Below are 22,331 nucleotides of genomic sequence, written 5' to 3'. Positions count from 1 at the left end.
CACAAAAGAGTAAACGCAAAGTCATATTCCTCTCACACTGAGAAAAGTTAGGAGCTGATCTGTTAAATATTTGGAGATGACCATCAGGCCTCTGGTGTATGAACTTAAGTCTTGCTTAAAATCAAAACAACAAAATAATATGAACCTCAACCCACTCCTCTATGAACATCTTTTTCCCTGCCTCTGAAAGCTGCTTTTCTCCAGTCAACTGGTATAGCCCTGCAGGAGTGATATTCCAACAGGCACTGCACCACTGAGGACTAGCTCTGCTGCTGAGGATCCAGCGGAGGAAAGATGAAGGAAAAGTGATCCAACACAGGGACAACAGCACAAACAAGCTTGAGGTGAGTGCTACTTTATTTTAAAAAGAAAACAACAACTCTGGTTTCTGTGTGTGACAGAAAATATCTGCCAAGTAGAAGAGGAGCAAACTACAGTCGTATGAAAGCTGATCAGGTTGTTTAATACAGCCGGTGCCCCCCTCTACTTTGTTCAAGCAATTACAAGGAAAGACAGATTATCAGCAAACTCAGCATGTCTGATCCTTGAACAGAAGGGGAAAGTCTTCTAGGAAAGTCTTCTAGGAAATCACCCAGCAAAAAGCAAGGAAGACCAAACTTGAAATTTCTGGTAATGTTATACTGAAAACAAATGAAAGAATAGAATCCAATAATAGCTTCCTGAATCTCTGAACAGGCAAACAAAAATTATCTAGGGGGTAATCCAGAGAGAAGGTAACTCTGCATTTGCAGTTTTCCTTTAAAATAAGCAATGAGCTTCTGTGTAATGCACATACTTAATTAACTGTAAATAGGTCTAAAATAATGATCAGATAGGAAGAATACCTGGAATAGTATTAATGGAGTTCATTAGTTGTTCAACTTCTGAGAAATCTATGGCACGCTCTTCAAAGTCTGGACGTGTTGAAAGCTTCAAATTCACTTCTTTCTTTAAGAATTCTTCCAATCTACAGTAAGAATAAAAACCATCTAATTGGAAGTGTCACAGTATTGGAGATAGCATTCTATGTTAATCTGTTGTCAAGAGGAAAACAGCAAACTCTAAAATAACAGCTATTTCCCTAGAACAGTGTTTCCATAGTTGCACAAAACTCAGCCCCCCCATGCTCTTTGCTTGGATATGTGTGGCCATACATCAGATCATTGCTCCAAAATGCCAAATGCAAATAGTTGGGTGCAGATGGGACTGAAGGACCACCCTTTGCTTTACTCAAGCAGTGAGGTGGCTGTAGCACCCTGCTTCTGAGTGAGATTTCCCCTAGCAGCCCTCAGTGGGAAGCAAGCCATTAGCTCCACGACTTTCATCCTGTTATTTAGGATTCATGACTCTCCTACTAATTCCAGACTTTACGGTCGTAGGTGGTGTAAATTTGAAACAGAAGAGTATCTTTTCTGTGTGTCTTCATCATGGATGACTTTTTTTTTTTTCCAACTGATTTAGCATTCCTTAAGATTTCTTCCAGCTGCTGTAACAGCTTTCATGATCTGTCTTGACTTCCTACCCCACTATATTAATGTATAAATTGGCTTGTTGCTAATCTAGTTTTAGGTAGATTTGTATCCAGGGCCTTTCTTTCAAGATCTTCAGAAATCCTGTTTGTCAGTCACTGAAATCTATTCCTTATGACTAAGCTGAAAACAGAGATTTATTCATGTTCTACCTCTCCTTTTAGGTTTTTTGAAATTAGCTCAAAACTAGTTTTGAATGTTGAACTTCTTAGAGCAACTTATCTTGCTGCATTTTGAACAAGAAATACAAAGGTTTCAATGGCTCTACTAGCTCAGGTGAAATCTGTGTGCCCTAATGGAGTCTAGAACATGCAATTTGTCTCCAAAAATAGATCCAATTAGTAGGAAGAAATGTGACACAAAATCCCAGACTGTGATACTACCTGTCAACCATGGTCACTGCTTCCTGTAGAAAAAAAAAAGAGTTTGTGTTAAAGACAGAAAAGATACATTTTCTACATAAGAACAAAGCAGACTACATCATGCTGTTGATCCATGCTGTATGAATTTGTTACAAATTCAGACTTTAGAGTAAGCTAATTGTCCTTCATTCAGCCCTAAGAGCAAAGCCTTGCATAGCAGCCCATTCAAGTGGATCCTAGGTCAGTTTATGATAGTATGCAACATCAAGAACTTAGCAGCATCTGCCCATTTAGACTCTAGACTCTTCCTTTCTAAAGTGTCCAACGTCCCAACAGATCCTTTGCAAACAGTAGCCAGTGATCCAGTGATGTTGGCAAAAATAACTGTGAGAGGATCTGCAGCGGAGGGAATCTAAGAATTACTACCTGTCATGGTTTTGTAATTTTTTGCTATTGGTATTCCACATCATAACAGCGTGTGGAGCACAGAGAAGAACTACACGTCCCAGAGGACCTCACGGTCAGAGAGGAAAATATGCCACAGAAGTGATGCTGGCTCTCTCTCACTGTCTGGCAGCAAGTGTGGGTGTGCTTCCAAGCCATGGCACCTTCAGTTTCAAAGTAGGCTTCTCTGTCTTCAGAAACCTCTCTCTCTCATTTTACTTGATTTATTAGCTTCAGTTTCAATTAGATTGTATTATATTGTGTTATCTTGCATTCCAATATCATAGTTAGTAAAATAAGTTTTCCTCCTTAGATTCTTGCTGCTGCTCTGTTTGTTTCCTTGAGCCCAGCTCCCATCTCCTTACCCCTTTCCCTTCTTCCCTTCTCACTTTTTGGGTGCCGGGGGGCCCACAGGCCTACTACTGCCTATCACGGACATAGATCTATCTAGATAACTCTGTGACACTACCATAATTTATTCACGCAGGAGCCATACTGTGAACAGTCCATGAGACCCAGGGCAAGCACTGGTCTGCAGTCCAAAATGGATGCATCAGCCTGTCTGCCTTGTGTACAGCGAGGAAGCTGAGCCTGAACAAGACAATGATCACCAGTAAGCATTTACAGTTTCCTGAGGTAAGCTTTCTAGAGATGTATCTTCTCTCTAAACCCTTCCAAGACTCGTAAATTGTTGAGCAACCAAGTGATAGACATCTGCCCCTGCAACTGTATTTTGGATCCAAATGCCACTATGTCAAACACCTGGAGCAGCAACAGCAGGTGGACCAGGCACCCCAAATTCCCTCTAGCAATTTGGTTGCTTGAGGATTTCCCTGCTGGAAACTACCTACAAACAGCAAAAAGCATTTAGAAGAGGTCTTGCCAGTCAAAGCTCTTTACCTTCATAAAAGTGACTTTGTCATTTTCTTGGTAAAGCTTGTGGGTTGTGTCCATCAGCTCCTTGCAAGTGTCAAGATGTTCCCCACAACTGACCAGCTGCTCATACAGTGCTTCCAGTTTCTGCCTCTTCTCTTCCCCCAGTGCTTCCAGCTGTTCTTCATATTTCTGAGCAAGCACTTGCACTGCATCATTGTAATGAACCTCGAAGTTCTGCTCCTGCCTCCCAAAATTCTCCTGCAAAGCATTTGGGGTTTTGTTGTTTGATGTCAGACCTGAACTGTAACTCAGCCAAAGAGAAGTCTTTCTTGGGCCTGCCTTAAATTAGCCTTGCCAGGGATGCAATGCCAGTAAACAGAAGATGTTACTTGACTGATTTACATTTTTACTAATCATTCACCCCCCACTACGGCAAAAGAGAGTGTCAGAGTTGGTTCCAGACATCAAGAGCATCAGAACTATCTCCAACCTAAATCCAGGAAGCACTGCTTGGGAAATATCCTAGCTATAGTCTCCCAAGTATTTCTGCCTACACAGCCAAGCATATCCTTTCACTAGAGAAACCATGGCAACCCAGTTGGATCCCTGGATTTGCTCTGGGGGACCTGAGCAGTTAATGCTGGTATCCTCACTCACTGCTGGAGAAAGCATTAGGAAGGAAGATTTAAGGAGCCAACAAGGCTCTATTGCCAACAGCTGCCCACTGATCAGGCACTGATGTTCTTTAGTGCCATATGCAGCAGAGAAAACACAGTAGGTGCTTTGAGTTACTACTATCATCTGACTTGAAGCCAGCTGGGCCCCCTTCCCCAGAGCCAAGTTGACATCAGTCGTGCAGGAGCACAAACGCTGAAGTGCTGCATCTTGATGCAGCTGGCATGAAGGCTTCAGTAAATGGAACAGTGTAAGCACAAATGGTACATTGTGGATGGATTTGTTAGATCAGAGTCCTTAGCCACTTAAAATCAAGTTAAGCTGAGTGGGAAAGGATTTATTTCTGAAGGCAAGTGGTTTAATGTGTTTTTACTAGCCCATCTAAATATATATATATTAAATGATTGGGATGAATTTTCCTGAGTACCTCAGTCCAGGCAAACCCCAAGTAACTCTGTGCTCTGTTACTATAATTACTTACGCCATTAACAACAATATGCTGTGACTGTCAAAACAGTTCCAATCCCAGTACCGAAGTGTTAACCCAAGGAGAAATGCCTTACCTCCACAGTAATGAAGATCTCTTCCAAGTGACTGGCAAAGTTTTCCACCTGAGCAATCTGCTCTTCCAATTTGCACATGTTTTTATGAATCTCCTCCTACCAGAAAAACCCAGCATGAATCTCAGTATGTCCAGACACTCTTTAGAGGCACCACAGTGCACTTACTCTATTCTTACCTTTTCAGTTTCCACGGCACTGGATAATTGAGCCACTTCATGATCCTTGTGCTCACCGAACAGTTTGTCAAAAGCTCGGATTGGTATCTTGCAAGTACAGCAAAAAACATCTGCTGTTTCTTCCTCCTCACTGACAGCCTGGCTGCTCCGCTCATCTGACATGCCACTGCTGCTAAGCCCCTCTCTGAACCATGTGTTGCTATCAGCTTCATCCTCTGCTCTGGCTTTGTTCTGATCTTCATCTTGAGAATCCTCATCGGGAAGTTCCTGGTTCTTTGTGCTTTGACTTTGACCTTTCACAGGAGAGCTGCTTTTTGATCCATTATATACAGAGTCCTGCAATCCTGATCTTTGTGTGTGAGCAGGTAGCCATTTGCTGCCCACTGTCTCCAGATGTCCTCCAAGAAGCTCAAGCTCTTTTTCTCTGTCCTCATCAAGCCCATACATCTTGGCCAGTTCTGCAACCTCCTTTTCTAGGTCATATCCAGCTTCTTGTGAGTTCTGACATTTTTCACTACTCAGTGCAGATTCTCTTCTGCTATTTTCCATAAATCTGCTTCCTTGACCAGATGGCTCCTCAGGAAAGATATCGAACCTCTCATTTGATCCGTAAAGATCCATGTGATAAAATATCAAGCCTTCAGTTTCACTAGACTTTGGGACTGGTGGAGAAGCTGAAAGACCAGGAAATTGGTCACTATTTTCATACTCTCTTGCACTGACAGATCTGGATGACATTGGTATCCTCTGTGAGGCTTTTGAGATGATGAGTCTCAGTCCTGTAAAAGAAAAGAAAAATCCCAGCTATGTGCTTAGAATCAAGCATGACATGTTCTTTCTTAAAAATGTAGAAAGGAATAGGATTGGCTGAGGACAGCTCTGGGCCTAGAGTTAAGCATGGGAAAGGCTAAAGCTTCATTTCCTAATAGGATGCTTGGCTTTTCTTACCACTGTGCAAAGAGAGCTGTCTTTAGTGTGTATCTTGTATTTTCTGAGTGACTTCTCTGTGACCTGACATCTAAATTCCAAACTGTGTGGTAGTCCCATCTTCAGCATTACACCGGGATGTGCTTCAAGTGCATATAGTGGTGTTCTGTACAAATGGAGATGGACTGATCTGAAGTCTGTTCACCCTTTAGCTGCCATCAAGCACTGCTTCTGAACTGTCATTAAGGCATCCTGTAGGATGCCCTTCTCTTGTGACCCCTGGTGCCCCATAAAACATGAGCTAATGACCTGCATACTCCTGTTCTAGATTTTTCAGGTTGTCTTTCTTGAAGTTGAAACTTGATGTTCCTTTTAGTTTTATTCTCACTCCCGTTCTCAGGTCCTTTCCATAGAACAGGGATAAATTCTGCCCTTTGGGGATTCTCAGGTGTTGTGAAAATACATTTTTTAACATATGAATTTTGCAGAAAAAGATCCACGATGATCCCCATGATAAATCATACAGTCTCCAGGAAGCAAAGCAGGCCCTTGAACTGAGAGAAGCCTGATCTGACCTGGAGCTTGCAATGTGGGAGGTGTGAAAAGAGCATATGGATGTGAAATGCAAAGCTGTATGATAAAGCAGATGCACGTGGGACAACATTAAAGGTACAAAAGCAATCTTTATGCTGACTCCCCAGGCTCATTCTTCAATATCCCACTATTAATAACAGCAAATGAAATAATGCTGGTACAGGGAGACCACCAAATGCTCTGTCAGAGCTGCAACATCCCCCCAGCCCTCCACCACTCAGCAAAATCATGGCTGCAGAACTGCTCAGTTCTGTTTTTCTAGCAGTTGACTATGACAGCTAGCAGAGTTCATGGGGATATTTCAGCCAAATGTAAATGAAGCTATAGTTACTTCTAGTCCTAATTTAGTGAAACAGGCAAAACCCTGGAAACCATTTTCTCACAGAAACAAACATACAAAAAATTCCCCAGAAAGCTAAAAGTTCAGTCACTCATCACTCAGGATTAGAAGCTTTCACATAAGCTTTGCTGTCAAACTACTTTTTACAGTCTTCATAGTTACAAGTACTTGCTGTTGCCTCGACATTGTTTCATCAGTATTTTACTAATATTCCTGAGGATTACTTAGCTATCAATGTCAACAAATTCAGTGATTTATTAGAAAGCTACTTATTGAACTGGTGAAAAATGCTAGGAAATTTCCCACTCTCCAGTTGGATACCAATGGCTGAAAGCAGTCCAGCCCCCTGGATCCCTAAGAAATTATACACAGAAGTTCACTGTTCTCTTCTGGCACCGCAGAAATGAATGTAGATTCTAGAGCTCGCCATTTCTTACCACAGCAAAAAAAACCCCACGGAAGTTATGCAGAAATACTACTATTTATGCTAGAGCTGATCAAATAAATCATGCAAATTCTAACATATGGAACAGAGTAAAGGACTTGAAACATACCAGCAAATGTTGTCTGGCTCCCACAAAGACTTTTTTCCCCATAATTGTAACAATAAGCCTTGCTTTGCAAGCTACAACTAACTAAAAAAGTGAACAAGTATTTTTCCTACCAAAATAAAATTAAATTATATAAATTAAAATGAGCATAATTAAGCGTGTCTGGAACCCTGCTGCCTAAATAAGATTTTCAGATGATACGTTTGCTCAGTTTACAGACACAGATACAATTACAGTGAAGAATGTTTAAGTCCATGACCACCAATAATGAAAAAAATACAGCAAAGTATGTTACTACCTAAAAACTTGCCTTCTATCTTAAGACGTCATAAATTCTTCTGATAGCTCAGATGATATCAAACTTCACATTTATTTCCCATAGTAAAAATTAATTCACACAAAAGCAATTCCCTGCCACTTTCCTACGTCTGCAGTCAGAAGACTTATTGCAGTAACTCTAGACTGCCTCTTTCCTCAGATAGGGACACGCCAGCAATGAGCAATGGCACAAATATAGATGTGCCCCAGCTGTCCTTGAGCAGCACACTACTTGAGTGTCACCAGGACAAACGCCATCCACCGAGAAAAGGCTCTGATGGTTCTGTATGATCCCTGAGCCAGAGTACTTGGAGCATTTATACAGACCCCTCTCTAAAGCCAGAGCACACTCAGTTTCTGAGCTGATATTAACAAACCCAGCAGAGTGAAGTCATGGACTCTAGACATAATTTCCAAGGGTGTAGTTGTAGGTATGTTATCTTGTGTTGCATGCACAAAATGTGCATTCTTCACGAGCAAATTCAAATGGATATGCACATGCATACAGCAGGACAGTTAAACTGAAATGTCTGTGTTGTTCTTTGCAAAAGTTTTATGGCAAAACCTATCTGCATATCAAATTACTAGAAACGCTGCTAGTGATATGAGTTGGAATCAAAATTAGATTCTAGAAAAGACATCTAGGAAAATATCTAAAAAATAACAGAATTTAGTGGGGGGAAAATGCATGATGTGCACTTGTATATATACACCATCCCCACTCTGTGTACGTATGCTGGGACTTTGGAAAGCTATTTATAGTGAAGCAAGTGGCTAATGGGCAGGCCAGGGGAGGGTTTTCACAGAAACATAACCCTTCGGTCTGTGTTTAGCAATGGATCACCTGATAAAAAAAAATAGGCACACATTACTGCTGAACATTGTGATTACTGCGATTACTTCAGCTCCATGTACCTGCTCAAGCCCACAGAACTTCTAGTTGTCCAGAATACATAATGTTCTGTTTGTAAACCTGCTAGTGAGCTAACCTTGCTGGCAGGAGATGTTTAAGTGTCCTTGAGGACACTGCAGTGTATATTTATTGAGCTCAGTAAGTTGGGAAATGTCTATTGCATCTTGACAGAGCTTTGCTTTTTCCTCCATTCCAATTGCACTTGGTGTCATTTCCTCACATTTTTAGCAGCACAACTGCTGGCTGTTTCAGTAAGGAGTTACAAGTTAATTACCCATATAGTCATAATCTCATTACTGCTGATAGTGTCTCAGTCATCTGCAAGATCAGAGCAGAAATGTTCCCACATAAATGATGCAGCCTTTGCAGGAATGTTAACGTTTATGCTGTCAGACGGATGTTATTAATTTTTCAGATGGGAGCTCATTTATACCTCTTTGTTGTTAATCTACAATATCTCACAGGCTTTCATCTACTGAAAAATTAGTAGTGTCGGCTTTACTTCCAAGGACCAGAACAAAATGTGTTGTTTACTGTAAATTAAATTCAGCCTTGATCGCAAGCCTGGATGAGAGATACGTGCTGTACAAAAAGCTGTGTCACTTCCCGCTCTATTGCGAGGCCTGCAGATCCTTTCATAGGGGCTCACTGGAAAAGGACAACGCGTGCATTCAGGTTGGATATTAGGGAATATTTCTTCTGGGAGGGAGTGGTGAGGGATTGGCACGGGCTGCCCAGGGAAGGGGTGGAGTCGCTGTCCCTGGAGGTGTCCAAGAACAGGGTGGATATGGCACTGATGGGCATGGTGGGGAAGGGTTTATGGCTGGACTGGGTGTGCTTTTACAGCCTTAACTACTGCGTGCCGCCCTCCTCCTGAAGTCATTCAACAGCCGAGAAAGGATGGGATATTGACAGGGCAAGCATTAGATGCCCCCGAAGCAATACCCTATGGAAGCTGCCTCATTCTGCTCTCCTGTTTTTGAGGACCGGTTGTTTATTTCCGTACCTCAGCGCATGGTTCCGCTCGCACCGCCCCTTTTCGCTTCGGCTCCGCCCCGATCGGCTCCAGCCAATGGAGCCCACTCAGGCCCTCTGCCCGCTGCGTGCTGCTCCCTTAAGGCGGACGAGTTTCGTTTCGTTTCGCTTCGCTCGGCGGCCGCCGCCATCATGGAGCCGCAGCACGACAGCCTGGAGGGGTGGGTGGCCGTGCGGGACACCGCCTTCGCCGAGCCACAACCGCCGCCGCGCCTCCGCTTCCTGGTGGGCTGGAACGAGGCTGAGGGCGCCTTCGCCGTCACCTGCCATTGCCGGGCCGAGACGGCGGAGCGGGCCCCGCAGAGCTGGGCCGGCCTCTTCTCGACGCCGGCCCTGCGCGGCGTCCATCAGCAGCTGGCGGCCGTCTGCCCGCGCCTGGAGCCCGCCTTGCCCGCTCTGCCGCCCGCGCTGCCCGGCGCCTCGGGCGGGCTCTGGGCCGTGCTGTTCCCCGGCGGCGCGGCGCCGGATGAGGCCGAGTTGGCGGAGCTGTGCCGGCAGCTGGAGCGCTACCTGGGCTGGGCGCTGGAGCTGTGCGGCGGCCGCGTGCTGCTGGACGTCCTCTTCGCCGCCGATCGCCGCCGCGACGACGAATACTTCGAGAGCCTGCACGAGTTCCGCGGGAAGGCCCTGCGAGGGCACCTGGCCCGGGCCAAGGAGGGCCTGCGGCGGGTACGGGCCCTGGGGCGGGGCTGGGACCGGGCTTTGCTGCCGGGGGTCGGCCCTGTGAGCAGCCCGGGCTGAGCCTTTGAGCGGTGAGGGGCCGTTACTGTTTCAGAAAGACGCTCTTTAGAAAGGAAGTTGTAGTTTGCAATGTATTCTCGTACAGTGTTACATGGGAGAGTTACAGTTCTTGCGACAGACTGACTGTGACAGTTTGTGGGCCGGTGAGATAATGCGTTGTAGCCTCGGTGCTCTGCACTCAGCGCAGGAATGTGTGCTTTAGGGTTTGGTGGCTGAGTGTAACTCAGCATTTCTTTTCTAACTGTATTTTAGGTGTGTCTAAACATAAAGAGTGCTGTTGCACATGCAGGCCTGATGGGGACATAAACTCATTCCATTGCAATCTAGACCAAAGTTACACTAGATTTACAGAGCAAAGCTGGAAATAAAACTTCTATCTACAGGCTCTAAGCTAGCCTTTACATTACCCTTCCCCTTCTCCATCTTCATCTTTCTCAAGTATTTCATCCTCTGGGCCAGGATGGAAGAATGCAGAACTTCTCAGTGTAGTATGAGAGTGGTGCCATATAAATGTGTTTTGTTTGCTTGCTCTAAGACGGCAAGTGCTGTATGGGAGAACAAAAACCCAAGGGCAGCACTGCCAACACAACCAGAGACTGCACTTGGACACAATCATGATAGAGCAGTTACATGAAAAGAAGAACATATTGTATAAAAGCAAGGATTTTATCCAGACAAACCCAAACAGACGAGAAACCCAACCTAAAGCAAAAATCCCTCTGCGAAAAGAGAATTCTGATTTTTCTCATTAAAAAGTGAACTTGTTTCTCTGGGGTGGAAGGGGGGGGGAAAGTCTTTTATACTGCTGCAGGTGGAGCTTCAGACCTCCAAGGGTTATCAGAAATGCTGCAGTTCTGTCCTGCTGTTCTCCTGCCACAGAGCTTCCCTGAGGAGATTTCTCCATGGCTGGGACCTTTGCTCCTGCTGTTAGACTCAGCTGGCAGGAGGAGGGGTGATGATTTAATTCCAATGCTTCTCAGTTGCAACATAACCAAGCCAGCATTTCTAGATGCGTTTTCTCACTTTGTTCATTCCCTCAAAGAGCCACAGACCAAGCAGTGTCTATTCAGGGAGATCTGTGGCCCTCAGCTGCCTTGCTGTGTCGCGTGCTCTGTGGTGCCTGGTAGCTCCTGTCAAAGAAAAATCTTTGAAGTTTTGATTTTAGCCTGTAAACAAAAGCAATTAGGGGAAGTTTCCTGTTTTGTTTTTTTGTTAGAGGAGCAACTAAAGACATCAAAGAGAGACTAATGTGTCAGAAAGAGAGTAGCTCATTGCATGAATTACAGGCTATAAAATCTTCTGTCACTAGGACTGTGATCTGAGTAAGCTGTTAGAAACTGTGTGAATGACAATGTGATTTAACTGCAGGATATATCAGGAGTAGAATTCTTATTTTTAAGTCTAATTCTGAAGTCAGAAATTTGGGGTCCAGACACTCATTTCTTATTAGTGGGTATATAGTAATTGTGGACGAGATGCAAGAGTTTAAGAATACCTTCCTTGCCCTTGTAGTACACAGAATTTCCCTTTACCAGTCCTGTTTAAGTCACCTATACACAACTGCTGGGATTTCTGCTGTAGGAGAACCTAGGCATGATGACTGGGCCTGAGAAAGACTTTTTGCAGTCTCCTAATGCAATACAGAGCAATCAGTGCCTGTTAGTGTGGTGTTAATAGTATTTCATGCTGGGGTGGCTGCTGGCTGCCTGGGGTGCTGGGAAGCTGTGCCTATTTCACCTGGTGATAAATGGCAGGTGCCTTCCACCACAGCCCATCAGCAGCCAATACACAAAGCAGCCAAGCCTGATTTACCTTTTATCCCACTAGGTTCTTCAGATGCATAACAATGCTGACACAATGGTGGCTTTGATGAAGGTTTATGAGGAAGAAGATGAAGCTTATCAGGATTTGGTTACCATGGCAACACAGTTCTACCAGTACTTGCTGCAGCCCTTCCGAGACATGCGGGAACTGGCAACACTGTGCAAACTGGAAATCCTGGTAAGTTCTGTCTTTATGAAGTTTATGGGTTACATAGTGAGAGTGAGGCATCGCTTCTTACTCTTTAGTTTTGCCTTGGCCTGCTTTTGTTTTTTTTCCTCCTGTGAAGCCATCAAATGTGATTGAGAAATGTAGACCTGGGGCAGAACTGCTCTGAGAGGATCTCAGTCTGTGGTATTGGTTTGAATGAAAATGCAGCTGTACTCCACCAGTGTCCCCCTTCCCTCCGTTTTGAGGGCTTAATAGGAAAACATGCCTGAGCTCTACCTGTTCTCTTTGCTTAATAGTGAGCTGTGTTTGCAGAGATCTAAGTAGCTTTCATCATGTCACCTTCAGTGGGATCGGTTTGTGACAATGAGAATGCCATTCTGCTCAGTGCTGATGCAGTATATCAGCTCAGTTCTGGAAGTAAAAGAAAAAGTAGAGAAGACCTGACCAAGAAAACAGGCATGTATTGGTGCTACTCCTGTTAGGGGTACAAACTCAGATTAGTCATTTTTTTTCATTTCCTTTTGTGTGCATCTTAAACTGGAAGCACACAGTGAAAGTTACGACATCCCTGGGAAAGTGGGCCATCCACTATTTGGTTTGTCAAATTAGAGTTAGCTGTTAGTGTACCAGAAAGGATCTTAACCATACTAAGTGTAGGTTAAGGAAGGTTTTTTAGGAACTAAAAACCTAAACTGTGAAGGTAAAATATGTTGTACTGAAAAATTAAAATGAAAATTGGAGAGAAGTAAGGCCAAAGCTTGCTACTATATAATTCAGAATGATGTGCAGGGTCATTTGAAATCTCGATGCTTATATTAATGAATATGCTTATATAAATGAATACTAGTCCTGTACATATGTACTCCCCGTGGACTTGAAAATATTCTCTTATGTTTCTTCCCTATATCCCTGTTCCTATATGAAAGAACTGATGAGCTGGAGAACCTGGCATGGTGTTGTGCTGTCAACACGTGAGGGAAAAATACATAGAAGAGTGTATCTGTGTCACTCTTAGCAACAAAAACACTTCAATTGGTCATTATTTTTAAGATCTTAGTTTTAAAAAGTATTTTAAGAAATAAATTGTTCCAAAGTGAATGCTTTGAGGTCGTGATTTAGGTACAAAGATTCTGAGTTAGCTCAGAATGAGGAGTGGTCATGCACAGGTGTGAGGAGTGGTTTGCTTTGTAGGAGGAGGGAAGTCCATGCTTGCCGTGTGCTGTGCCTTGCTAGGAATGTCTGTCAGTATAGTACAGTGCAAGATATACCACTTTAGTAACCAGCTGATAACTGAGAATTTTGTCTCTGCAGAAATCTTTACAGTATGATAATCTGGGACCTAAAAGAGTTGCAGCTTTGCAAAAAGATGCTGAAGAATGGACTAAGCGAGCTGAGAGTGCTGTGTGCTCCATTCAGGATATAACTGTGAAGTACTTCAAGGAAACTGTGAAGGCTCTGTCAGGTAATCAGAATGGTTTTCACAAAAGGCTCCCTAAATACTTGATTTAGGATATTGAAAAGTGGTTTTAGTACCTATGTTGCTCTCTCTTCAAACTCCAAGGTTAGGTAAGCTCAGGAAACATTTTATTCACTTAAGATTTACATCTTTTAACCAATTTGATTTACAGCTTATGCTTTTCTTGCACTCAAATATTGTTAAGGCCTAATACTTGTGGCTACAAACCTCTGAACAGAAAGCATGCGTGCTTTCGGTCCTTGGTGTGCAAGCGTGTCGGACTTCAGCATGTTAACTCTGCAGATCACTGTATAATTGCTAAGACATGTCAATAAAGTGTTTTACTTATGTATGAAATAGTAAATTCAATCTTCTTTAATTTTAAAAAAGCTTTGGACATTGTTTGATAGCAGCTGTGGTATAAATACACTCAGATTATTGTTTTTCTCCATTTTTCATCTCTTACTGCAATATTTTAATCTGCAGCAATGCACAAGCAGATGGAACAAGACCAGGAAAGATTTGGTAAAGCCACCTGGGCTTCAGCTTTGCCACGACTAGAAAACCTGAAATGTATGTTGGCTAAAGAGACCCTTCAGCATCTGAGGGCAAGAGAATTATGCCTGAAACAGAAGAGAGCTTCTATTCAGAAAAATGTAAGACTCTGCATCACCTCCTTTGCTGTCAGTGTTTTGTGAAAAGCTGATCAAAACCTATGAAGGGTGTTACAGGGAGACTTTCAATCTCTTTGTTTATGAAAAATTTGAGAGACCTCTTTCAGCAAAGCACCTACATTCAGTGCTATGTATTTTACAAGGTTGCAGAGCTGACCTAAATGTTTTTAAACACTAGAAGTGATGACAAAACAACCTGTTGTTTCTTTACAGTTTGGGGAAGATAAATCAATTTTTAATTTAACAAACACAGAGCTTCAACCAGATGGTTTTCAGTGTGGTTTTAAGTTATGAGAAAATGCTGGTTTCCAGTTCTTGAAATTGCTCCTGCATGCATGGAGACACTTAGGAAGGGTTAAGATAAATGCTCATGCAAGTACCAAGTATCACGTTAGCATTTTTGGTGTTAACCTTTAAAATTATTGATTTTAGGCAGATAAGGAGCAGAAATTATGTTCAGTGGACACTACAAAACCAGAATATTAATTTTAATATTCTGACCTACTCTGCTTCATGTTGTTTTACCGCTGCTAGGTGTATCTGATTTTCATTTTCCAATAGCAGTAGTGTTATTTGTGCTGATCATGATGAAGTCTTTCCTGGTAGACTTATGGTAAAACTACATCTTCAGACTAATGAGGCTGCTGCCTCCTTGGAATTCTGCTCCAAACGTTTCTAATATTCTATTATTTCCATACCAGAGCACTTTAGCAGCTGCCAGATAGGTCAGGTTCTGCAGGTATCTGGGCAACTTCATAGGCTGAAGTATGCATGCATGCATGCTTGTTTCCTGTGTGTATATTTGGTTATCAATGCTTTTTATTTTCTGCTTTGGGCTGTACAGATGGAGAACCTCGGTGAACAAGAAGAGAACGTAACTGTAGCAGAGGAGCTAGAAATATATTATTATGAAACCCAATTGGAATTATATAATGTACAGCTCGATGTATTGAAACATGAAGAAATGCTGCTTATTGTACAGTTGGACACTTTGAGGAGACAGATTAAAGGTAAGAAAAAAGAAATAACTAAGCATATATCTAAGATGAAAGAGTGGTGTTCTTTGTATTTAATAATAATTAAAAAACAGAGGATTGTTCCTATTCAGGTCTTGCTAATAGAAAGCAATCTGGGAAGCACTGGTGTTTTGGCACCATCTGATATTATGTCTTCTGACACTAGTTTGATATAACACAAGTATTTAAAATATATATATGTGCTGGTAGTTCATCTTGACATCAGATATGACAAATGCATGCCCTAGTTTGGTATGTAGAATAACTTGCATTGCAAATACTGCTTGCATAACTACGGGGTCTATGTATAGGATCTATGATACTGTGACCTATTGAAATATGTCCTGAAATTAATCACAAGTTTGTTGTAATTTTACATGTAGAAATTGCAAAATATATCCTGTAATGACAAAAAGAAGTAATTAAAGCTAGACGCTACTTGAGTGCTCCTTTTATTTCTGTTTAAAAGTTTGTTCATAATTTAAGATACCAAGTTAGGTATCTTTTTGTTTACTTGTCCTTGATGAGTTCTCTGTTACTGTGTACCCTGTGGAGTAAACATTGCTCCTGCTTGTTGCTTAACTAAGTAACCAAGTAGCTGGTAAATAATAAAGTAAGTTAATCATCCAGTATAGCCTTCAGTATTCCAGGAACACTCCAGTTGGTGAAGGTAGGAGTTAAAGCACAAAGAGACATTTGAGAGAGGAAGCTGAATAACAGCAAATGTTAACAGCATAAATCTGATCCTGCAAAACACTCCTGTGAGTAGCATGACATGTTTGCATAAAGCCTGTAAGGTCCAAGCTTGGCTCTGGAGCTTTACACTTTCTAATAACTAACTCACTGCCCTCAGTGGCTTTTAAGATGTCATTAGTTCTTTAAATGTTTAAATAACTGTGGCAATTTTTGGGTTTTTAAAAAAATACCAAATGCCTTTTTAGAGAAACAGGATGAAGTTGTTTACTATGATACATGTGAAAATCCTGAGGAGCTCAAGGTCATTGAACAGACAATGGAACGCCATTACGCTAACTTGTCAGAAATGACGGTGCTGAGGCAGAAGACTAAGCAGTTGGAGACAAAGCGTGGGACTGTCTGTGCGAGGAGAGCCTACCTCAGGAACAAAAAAGTAAATGCAGTCCTGGAGATGTGCAGTTTCTGTAGCCAATGTCATGAGCGTTGACTCATCAGGGATCGACAGGAAACAAATAGGAAAGGTTTGGGTGGAGTGTAGAAGATGATGAGTGATTCTGTGTCAAGGCCTCTAAAACAGGAAGAGGGGCAATGTGGTTTTAAGCCATCTTTATGCTCTGCTGTGTGGTATGAGTGCCTCTCAAATGTATTGAGAGCACAGACTTACATGGATGACTTGGGAGGTGCTTTTCTGTCAGCTAAACTTCATACAGAGCCCTGCTGTGGCCAGCTGAAGCTTTGCCCATGCAGTCTTTCACAAAGCAGCTGCAGCACAGGAGAAAACCTGTCCTGCTAAGGTGCAGTGACAGAGCAACCCACACAGTGATACCTTTGGAGGGAGGGGAAATTTAACTACTGCAATACTCTCTCCAGCCTTTCAGTTTTGTGCAAGATACAGTTTTTTCCTTTGTTTTATCCCCTGAAGCAGAACACTGGAAGACAAGTGAGAACAGTTAACTCTTGTGAACCTTCCTAGTGAGCTGGGTTTATTTTACACTTGCACAGTTTCACCGAAGCAGAGGGCAGAGCTCAAGTCTGTTTGGTTTCCCACTCCTAGCTAGGCTGGACAGTAGGAATGATACTGAGAATGTTGTGTGAATGATTGTTATCTCTTGCTTGCAACAGTTTCCTCTGCAGACACTTTCTTAGCTTCCATTTTCATTCACTTAGTTGCTGTCTACTGGTTACATTGATTTGCTTGCACAGACATGGGTTTTCCCCCCATAGAGTGACAAATAGTGACTCCTGGAGAAAACATTGAAGCCTGCAGCTTCAGTTTGTTACTAACGCAAGGTACTCCTTGTAGGCATTCATTGTGCTTCACCTACATTTATTTCCCTGGCTTTTGCACATAGGAGCTATGTTCTTCTAACTTCCTTTTTGCCCTCCTTCTCATGTTGCTGCACCCCTTGCCTGAAGGTGAGACTTGAGTAAAATTTCTTCAGCTCTTGTTGCTGCCTTTTTTTTTTTCTTTCTTTCTTTCTTTCTTTTCTTTTTTTTTTCTTTTTTTTTTTTTTTTTTTTTTTTTTTTTAAGCCTAAACATAGCATAGACAGAAGCAGCTTTTCAGATCTGGGTTATATTCCCTCTGTAGCGTGAATAACTATCATTAGTTAGGATAAAAACAGATCAAATTGGCTTTAGCCATGTAGGAGTTCCACAGATCTCACCTTCACAGTGTCTCGCATTTTGCCACCTGTTGAGCTTAGCCATCATTCATGGCACAGCCATGCACTTGGCACTGGTTGTTGTAACTTGTGCATGGGGAGTTAATGGCACACAGTGAATGTGAACTAGCCAAGGATCATATGAATTTTGCTGTTCTACCAGGATCAGTGTGAAGCAAGCCATCGGCAGAGACTCCAGCAAGCAGAAGAGTTGAAAAAACGTTTCCAACAGCATCATGGCATACAGATAGTGAGTACTGAACAGCAGCTTTGAAGAATCAGGCAGCTGCTTGTTTTCACACACAAATGCTCACTCACTTATGTTTTAATGCAGAAAAGAGACAAGCAAAAAGAGGAAGAGAAAAAGAAAAAAGCTTGGATAAGCCAGGAACGTCAGAAAACACTGGAGAGGCTGAAGACATTCAAGGAGGTAAGTAGTGTGAGTTACATTTGTCCTATATGATACCAAAACATAACATCAGATATCTTGAGCGTAGTCCAAATCTGAGACCACCATTTGGGTAACATAAATAGGATTGTGTGTAATTGAGTAAACAGAATTCAACCTGCTAAGGAAATAGTTTCCAGGTGAGAGCCTGCTGCGAAGAATAGAAGAGGAAATGGCTTTGAAAAAAACACTTTTACATTCCTTTAAATATGTTTGGTGTTGAATTTTCATCTTAAGTGGGTGAGTGGTACAGGCTTGTGTTCTTCTGTTTTTAAATCTCTTTGGGGATGTTGGTTTGGCTAGTCCCATGGAGATGTGACCTTCTGCTTATGATTTGCTTTTCAGAAGTGTCCAGCTCACGTTGTGCTGAAAACGTCTCATCCAGAGCCTCTCAGTCCCAGATTGCCACGAAACATCACTCAGAAGGCTGCAGTAGGGTGCCCTCCTCCCCCATCAAGAGCAAGGCCAGCACCAGAGCAGCCGAAGAGCTTGCTGCTAGTAGAAGCACAAGTATCAGAAACTTCACAGCAGAATACCCCAGCGGATATCCCTGCCCAAAGTTTTATTACTGCTGGTGATTCGAAGCAACAAAATCACAGTGAGGAGTTGGTCTCTCTATCCTTACCTCCTCCACCACCCCCACCACCTCTACCTCCTCCACCTGCTCCACCATTACCCCCTCCCTTACCTCTGCATTTAAAGACAAGACCAACAATAGAGGACAAGCCACTTTCCCTTAGATCTGATGACCTTTCAGAAAGCCCTGCACCGAGCAAACAGGATGATTCATCCAGGAGGTCTATAAATAATTGCATAGGTAAGTAGGCTCGCATTGACTTTCTGGTATTCTTCAGTTCTTGCTCTGGTTCTAGGCAGTAATAGCATGCAGTCTTTCTCAAGAGAAAGAAGTTCTTAGAAATGTAGTTTAAAGACATTGGCACGCAGTAGCACCATAACTCAGGATTCTAAATGAGTAAGCATGGTTGGTTGATCCAGTTTGATATGCTCCACAGGATTCTGACTTCCAGAGTGTATGACTTGTGTTTCTGGGGCAGTGCTGTCTAGTTGAACATTCAGGTTGATATTTTAAAACGTCTGCACTTGCTGAAGATCCTGCTGGTGTAAGAGGTAGAAAGGTGTCAGAAATTCCAGGTACAGGGAATTTATTCATGTTGTTCATGTTGGAGGTAAGCAACCTTCATTTATTTTTTCCACAATTTTACAACAGTTGTACAGAATGACTCATTTTGATGAGGGTAAATCATCTGTCCAGTCAAAAGACCACTGTAGGTACATATGTGGTTGTACAAAGACTACACTTGATTGTTTATGATGTATGTACAGAGCTAGCAGCTGGGCTGCTTGCAGTTCTAAGGTATGCACAGCCTGTGTCTGCTTACAATTTGCTTGGTTTCTAAATGAAGGATTCTTGAGAGAATTCATGCAGAATTCCACCAGGATTTGAAAGGCAGATGGGTAGCTTTGGCATATTTACATTCCTAGGGCAAAAATACTTCTCTGTTACCCCCTCCGCTTTGTAAGCAAGATCATGCAGGTGAAATTGAAGGCTGAACTTTGCAAGTGGAGCACAGTCATTTGAATGAGAATAGAGCTCAGCAGCCCCTCTAGACTGCACTGGTTACATCCTGCTAACAGACTTATTTTTGTCTCTAAAGCAAGTGTTTGGTCTGAGCCAGGCAGATTGAACCAAGTTGGTAGGCAGCAATTTTTTGTTGTTGTTGTCACAGTTGAGCTCTGAAGAGTGAAGCAGGTCTTTAAAAACTGAACATTCCTTTTCAGACTATTCACAGTACATTTAAGCAGGCTTTGTATCCACTCAGTTAAGAGGCAATCCACAGGCAGATACTCTGAGAAGTTGAGAAGTTTGAATTCTTCCAAGGTGTGAGGAAGTATGAGCAGTTGGAAGGCTGAACGCAGTCAGGCTAGCATGACAAACTACTGTGCATCCAGTGGATTAGTGTGCTGACTTCAGACGAAGAGGACTGTGGGATTACTCTGCCACAGATACTCACAAAAGGTTTTGATAAGCAACACGAGTTGTACACCAGAGTATTCAGATTGCTGCTGGAATAGCATCACTAGTGGCTTGCTTACTAAGAGGCGCTGCGAGACAACTTTGTGGGTCTCTGCTTGATCCTTTTCTAGCATCTCTATCAGTCTCTGAAGGTACCACAGGATTCAGCAGAATGTTGCATTTTCAGTGCTCAATCAGCTAACACTGTGCACTGTGTGTGGCTAAAATCCTTGCGGTTGTGAACCATGGGTGGTCTGTGTGGCTGTAGGACTGCACTGCTGTCCAGGGAAACAGCCTTTCCCATCTGACAGTCTAAGAATCCAGCAAGAGGACTACAACACAAATTGCAGCGTGTATCCATAGAGCCAGCAGAAGCTTTCTCACTGGGGTGTTCTTTACAGCCTGAAGTTCAGAAACATAGCCCGAGATTGAAATCATGTTGTAAAATAAGATATATATATATATATATATATATATATATATATTTGAAGTGGACACAGAAAAGAGCTGTCTGCTTGCCTGCTTGGGCTGTGATCTGGCTCCCATTGACTTCAGTGCTGTAGTTTCAAAACCTTCTACTCCAATCTTTTCATTTTTCTCTTGGCTGAGCAAAAATGCAATTGATGGTCTCAGCAGGCATCTGAGCAAGCGAGGAGTGGTTGATTGTTTCTAATATGGAATACAAGAGATTTCTTGGTTCAGTAATTTTTTTTTTTTTTATTATTTTTTGAAAGGCCATAAAGTTATAACGAAAAAAAAGCATTCTTCTTTGTGTATAATTTCTTTGTTAGTGCTCAACCTTGTATAATGTAGAAGAGGTGTTGCTTTCTCAGTTCAAGATTCAAAGGTTTAACTCTTCAGTGCCGGAGCATGGCACTGTTATGAGTCTGTGTCATAAGGGACTATTCTTCCTTCTGTCTCTAGCGAAGATGAAAGGAGATGAAAGGAAGAACCCTGAGCACACGGGTAGGATTCTGTACTTGTAACTGTGCTTGTCTTCCTGCTTCTGTTAACACTAGACTTATCTGTTGCAGGCACGATGGATGAGGTGCTGGCTTCTCTAAAACGCGGTGAAGTTCACCTTCGCAAAGTGGAACAGCCAAATCCATACGCCTCTGTGAAAGACAACATCCTCTCTGCCATAAGGCAAGGAGTTAAACTAAGAAAAGTGAATAGAGATACTGAGAAAGACGCCAGTAAAGAATCTACTAATGAGCTAGAAAGAAGCATTAAAGCAGCCATCCAGAGAATTAAGAAAGTGTCTGCCGATTCAGAAGAAGAGGAGAATAATGATCAGAATAATGGAGAATGGGACAGCTAACCAATTTAGAGTAACAGACGTACTGACTGGAACAGTATTGGTCTCATTTTTGCACATCATAAAGGGGTGCCTTTTAGAATGAAAGAACAGTGAGACTCTGTGTGTGTGTGTGTGTGTTAAAGTGCACAAATGTTTGTAGAGTTAAAGGGTCCTGCTGATTTTCTACAGGAGCTGCAGGTTCTTATTTTTGCATGAAATGTCATACTCCAACATATGCTTGCATTAACAGATATTTCTGGCTCAATGCTATGTAGCTTTCAGCACATCTGAAGAGAGCTAAAACACTGGATATCCTGGATTGAAACATACATGTTTAGGTTGTTTCTCCTCAGCAACGCTATCACAAAAACTTTCTGGGAATGAAAAATGAAATGAAAATCTATTTTATCATGTGGTGATAAAGGCAGTCTAGCAAAGCTGGCATAATTTGGTACCTGCTTCTTACTTCTGTTGTCTAGAAATTTCTCAGACATTTTGCTTGTCTGATTACAGTCTGCTCTCAGACAACTGCATTGGATACTCCTCTTACCATTATGTTGTAAGGTGTGCATGTATGAAGGAGTCCAGCAATGCTGTTTGGAAAAGATTGCTATTGAGTCTGTGATAATCGCTGCCATGGTATTTACTGAAAGTTTACTTTTTAGCTGGAAGCTTGGAGTGTTTCTAGACTAAAAGGTGTTTCTCCTACATCTACAGTTCTACTGAAGCTGTGGCAGAGAGGAAAGCCAAAATGTTGTAGTGATATTTTCTGGAATATAGCCCTGTGCAACAGAGCTGCATTTCTCCAATGACAACATTAGTATGTGTTCATAGCTCCTTCCATGAGTTTAAATTAGTTATCTGAATACTGTAGCTATACTTGCATTGTGCCTTAAAAACTCAACTACATTGTATTTAAAGACTGTTTCTGCTTTGGTGACAAAAATGATTCAACATTTCTTCTGGAATTTACACTGACCATTAATAAAAACAGGTCCAGACAGTGT

The 22,331-nt window shown here is 42.3% G+C and overlaps 2 protein-coding genes across 2 annotated transcripts in view; one reads left to right on the top strand and one right to left on the bottom strand.

Moving 5' to 3' along the window:
• The window catches only part of FSD2 (fibronectin type III and SPRY domain containing 2), a 20,145-nt gene extending 10,794 nt beyond the window's left edge, over positions 1-9,351 (bottom strand). The window contains exons 1-6 of the mRNA XM_072345568.1: positions 9,275-9,351; positions 4,626-5,404; positions 4,450-4,545; positions 3,236-3,469; positions 1,913-1,935; positions 846-967 (exon numbers count right to left, since the gene is read on the bottom strand). Coding sequence (XP_072201669.1) covers positions 846-967; positions 1,913-1,935; positions 3,236-3,469; positions 4,450-4,545; positions 4,626-5,363 — 1,213 coding nt within the window. The 5' untranslated portion in view covers positions 5,364-5,404; positions 9,275-9,351. The remainder of the gene's footprint in view (positions 1-845; positions 968-1,912; positions 1,936-3,235; positions 3,470-4,449; positions 4,546-4,625; positions 5,405-9,274) is intronic.
• WHAMM (WASP homolog associated with actin, golgi membranes and microtubules) lies at positions 9,194-22,331 on the top strand. The gene is made up of 10 exons (XM_072345567.1): positions 9,194-9,972; positions 11,872-12,045; positions 13,348-13,498; positions 13,979-14,148; positions 15,011-15,176; positions 16,124-16,311; positions 17,705-17,791; positions 17,876-17,971; positions 18,335-18,806; positions 21,059-22,331. Exons 1-10 carry the CDS (start codon positions 9,196-9,198, stop codon positions 21,343-21,345), a joined length of 2,568 nt encoding a protein of 855 aa, XP_072201668.1. The 5' UTR covers positions 9,194-9,195; the 3' UTR covers positions 21,346-22,331.

This window comes from Excalfactoria chinensis, chromosome 10, assembly GCF_039878825.1.
Source record: "Excalfactoria chinensis isolate bCotChi1 chromosome 10, bCotChi1.hap2, whole genome shotgun sequence".
NCBI classification, from domain to species: domain Eukaryota; kingdom Metazoa; phylum Chordata; class Aves; order Galliformes; family Phasianidae; genus Excalfactoria; species Excalfactoria chinensis.
The sequence above is the reverse complement of the archived record's forward strand: the minus strand, read 5'-3'. Positions and strand labels throughout refer to the sequence as shown.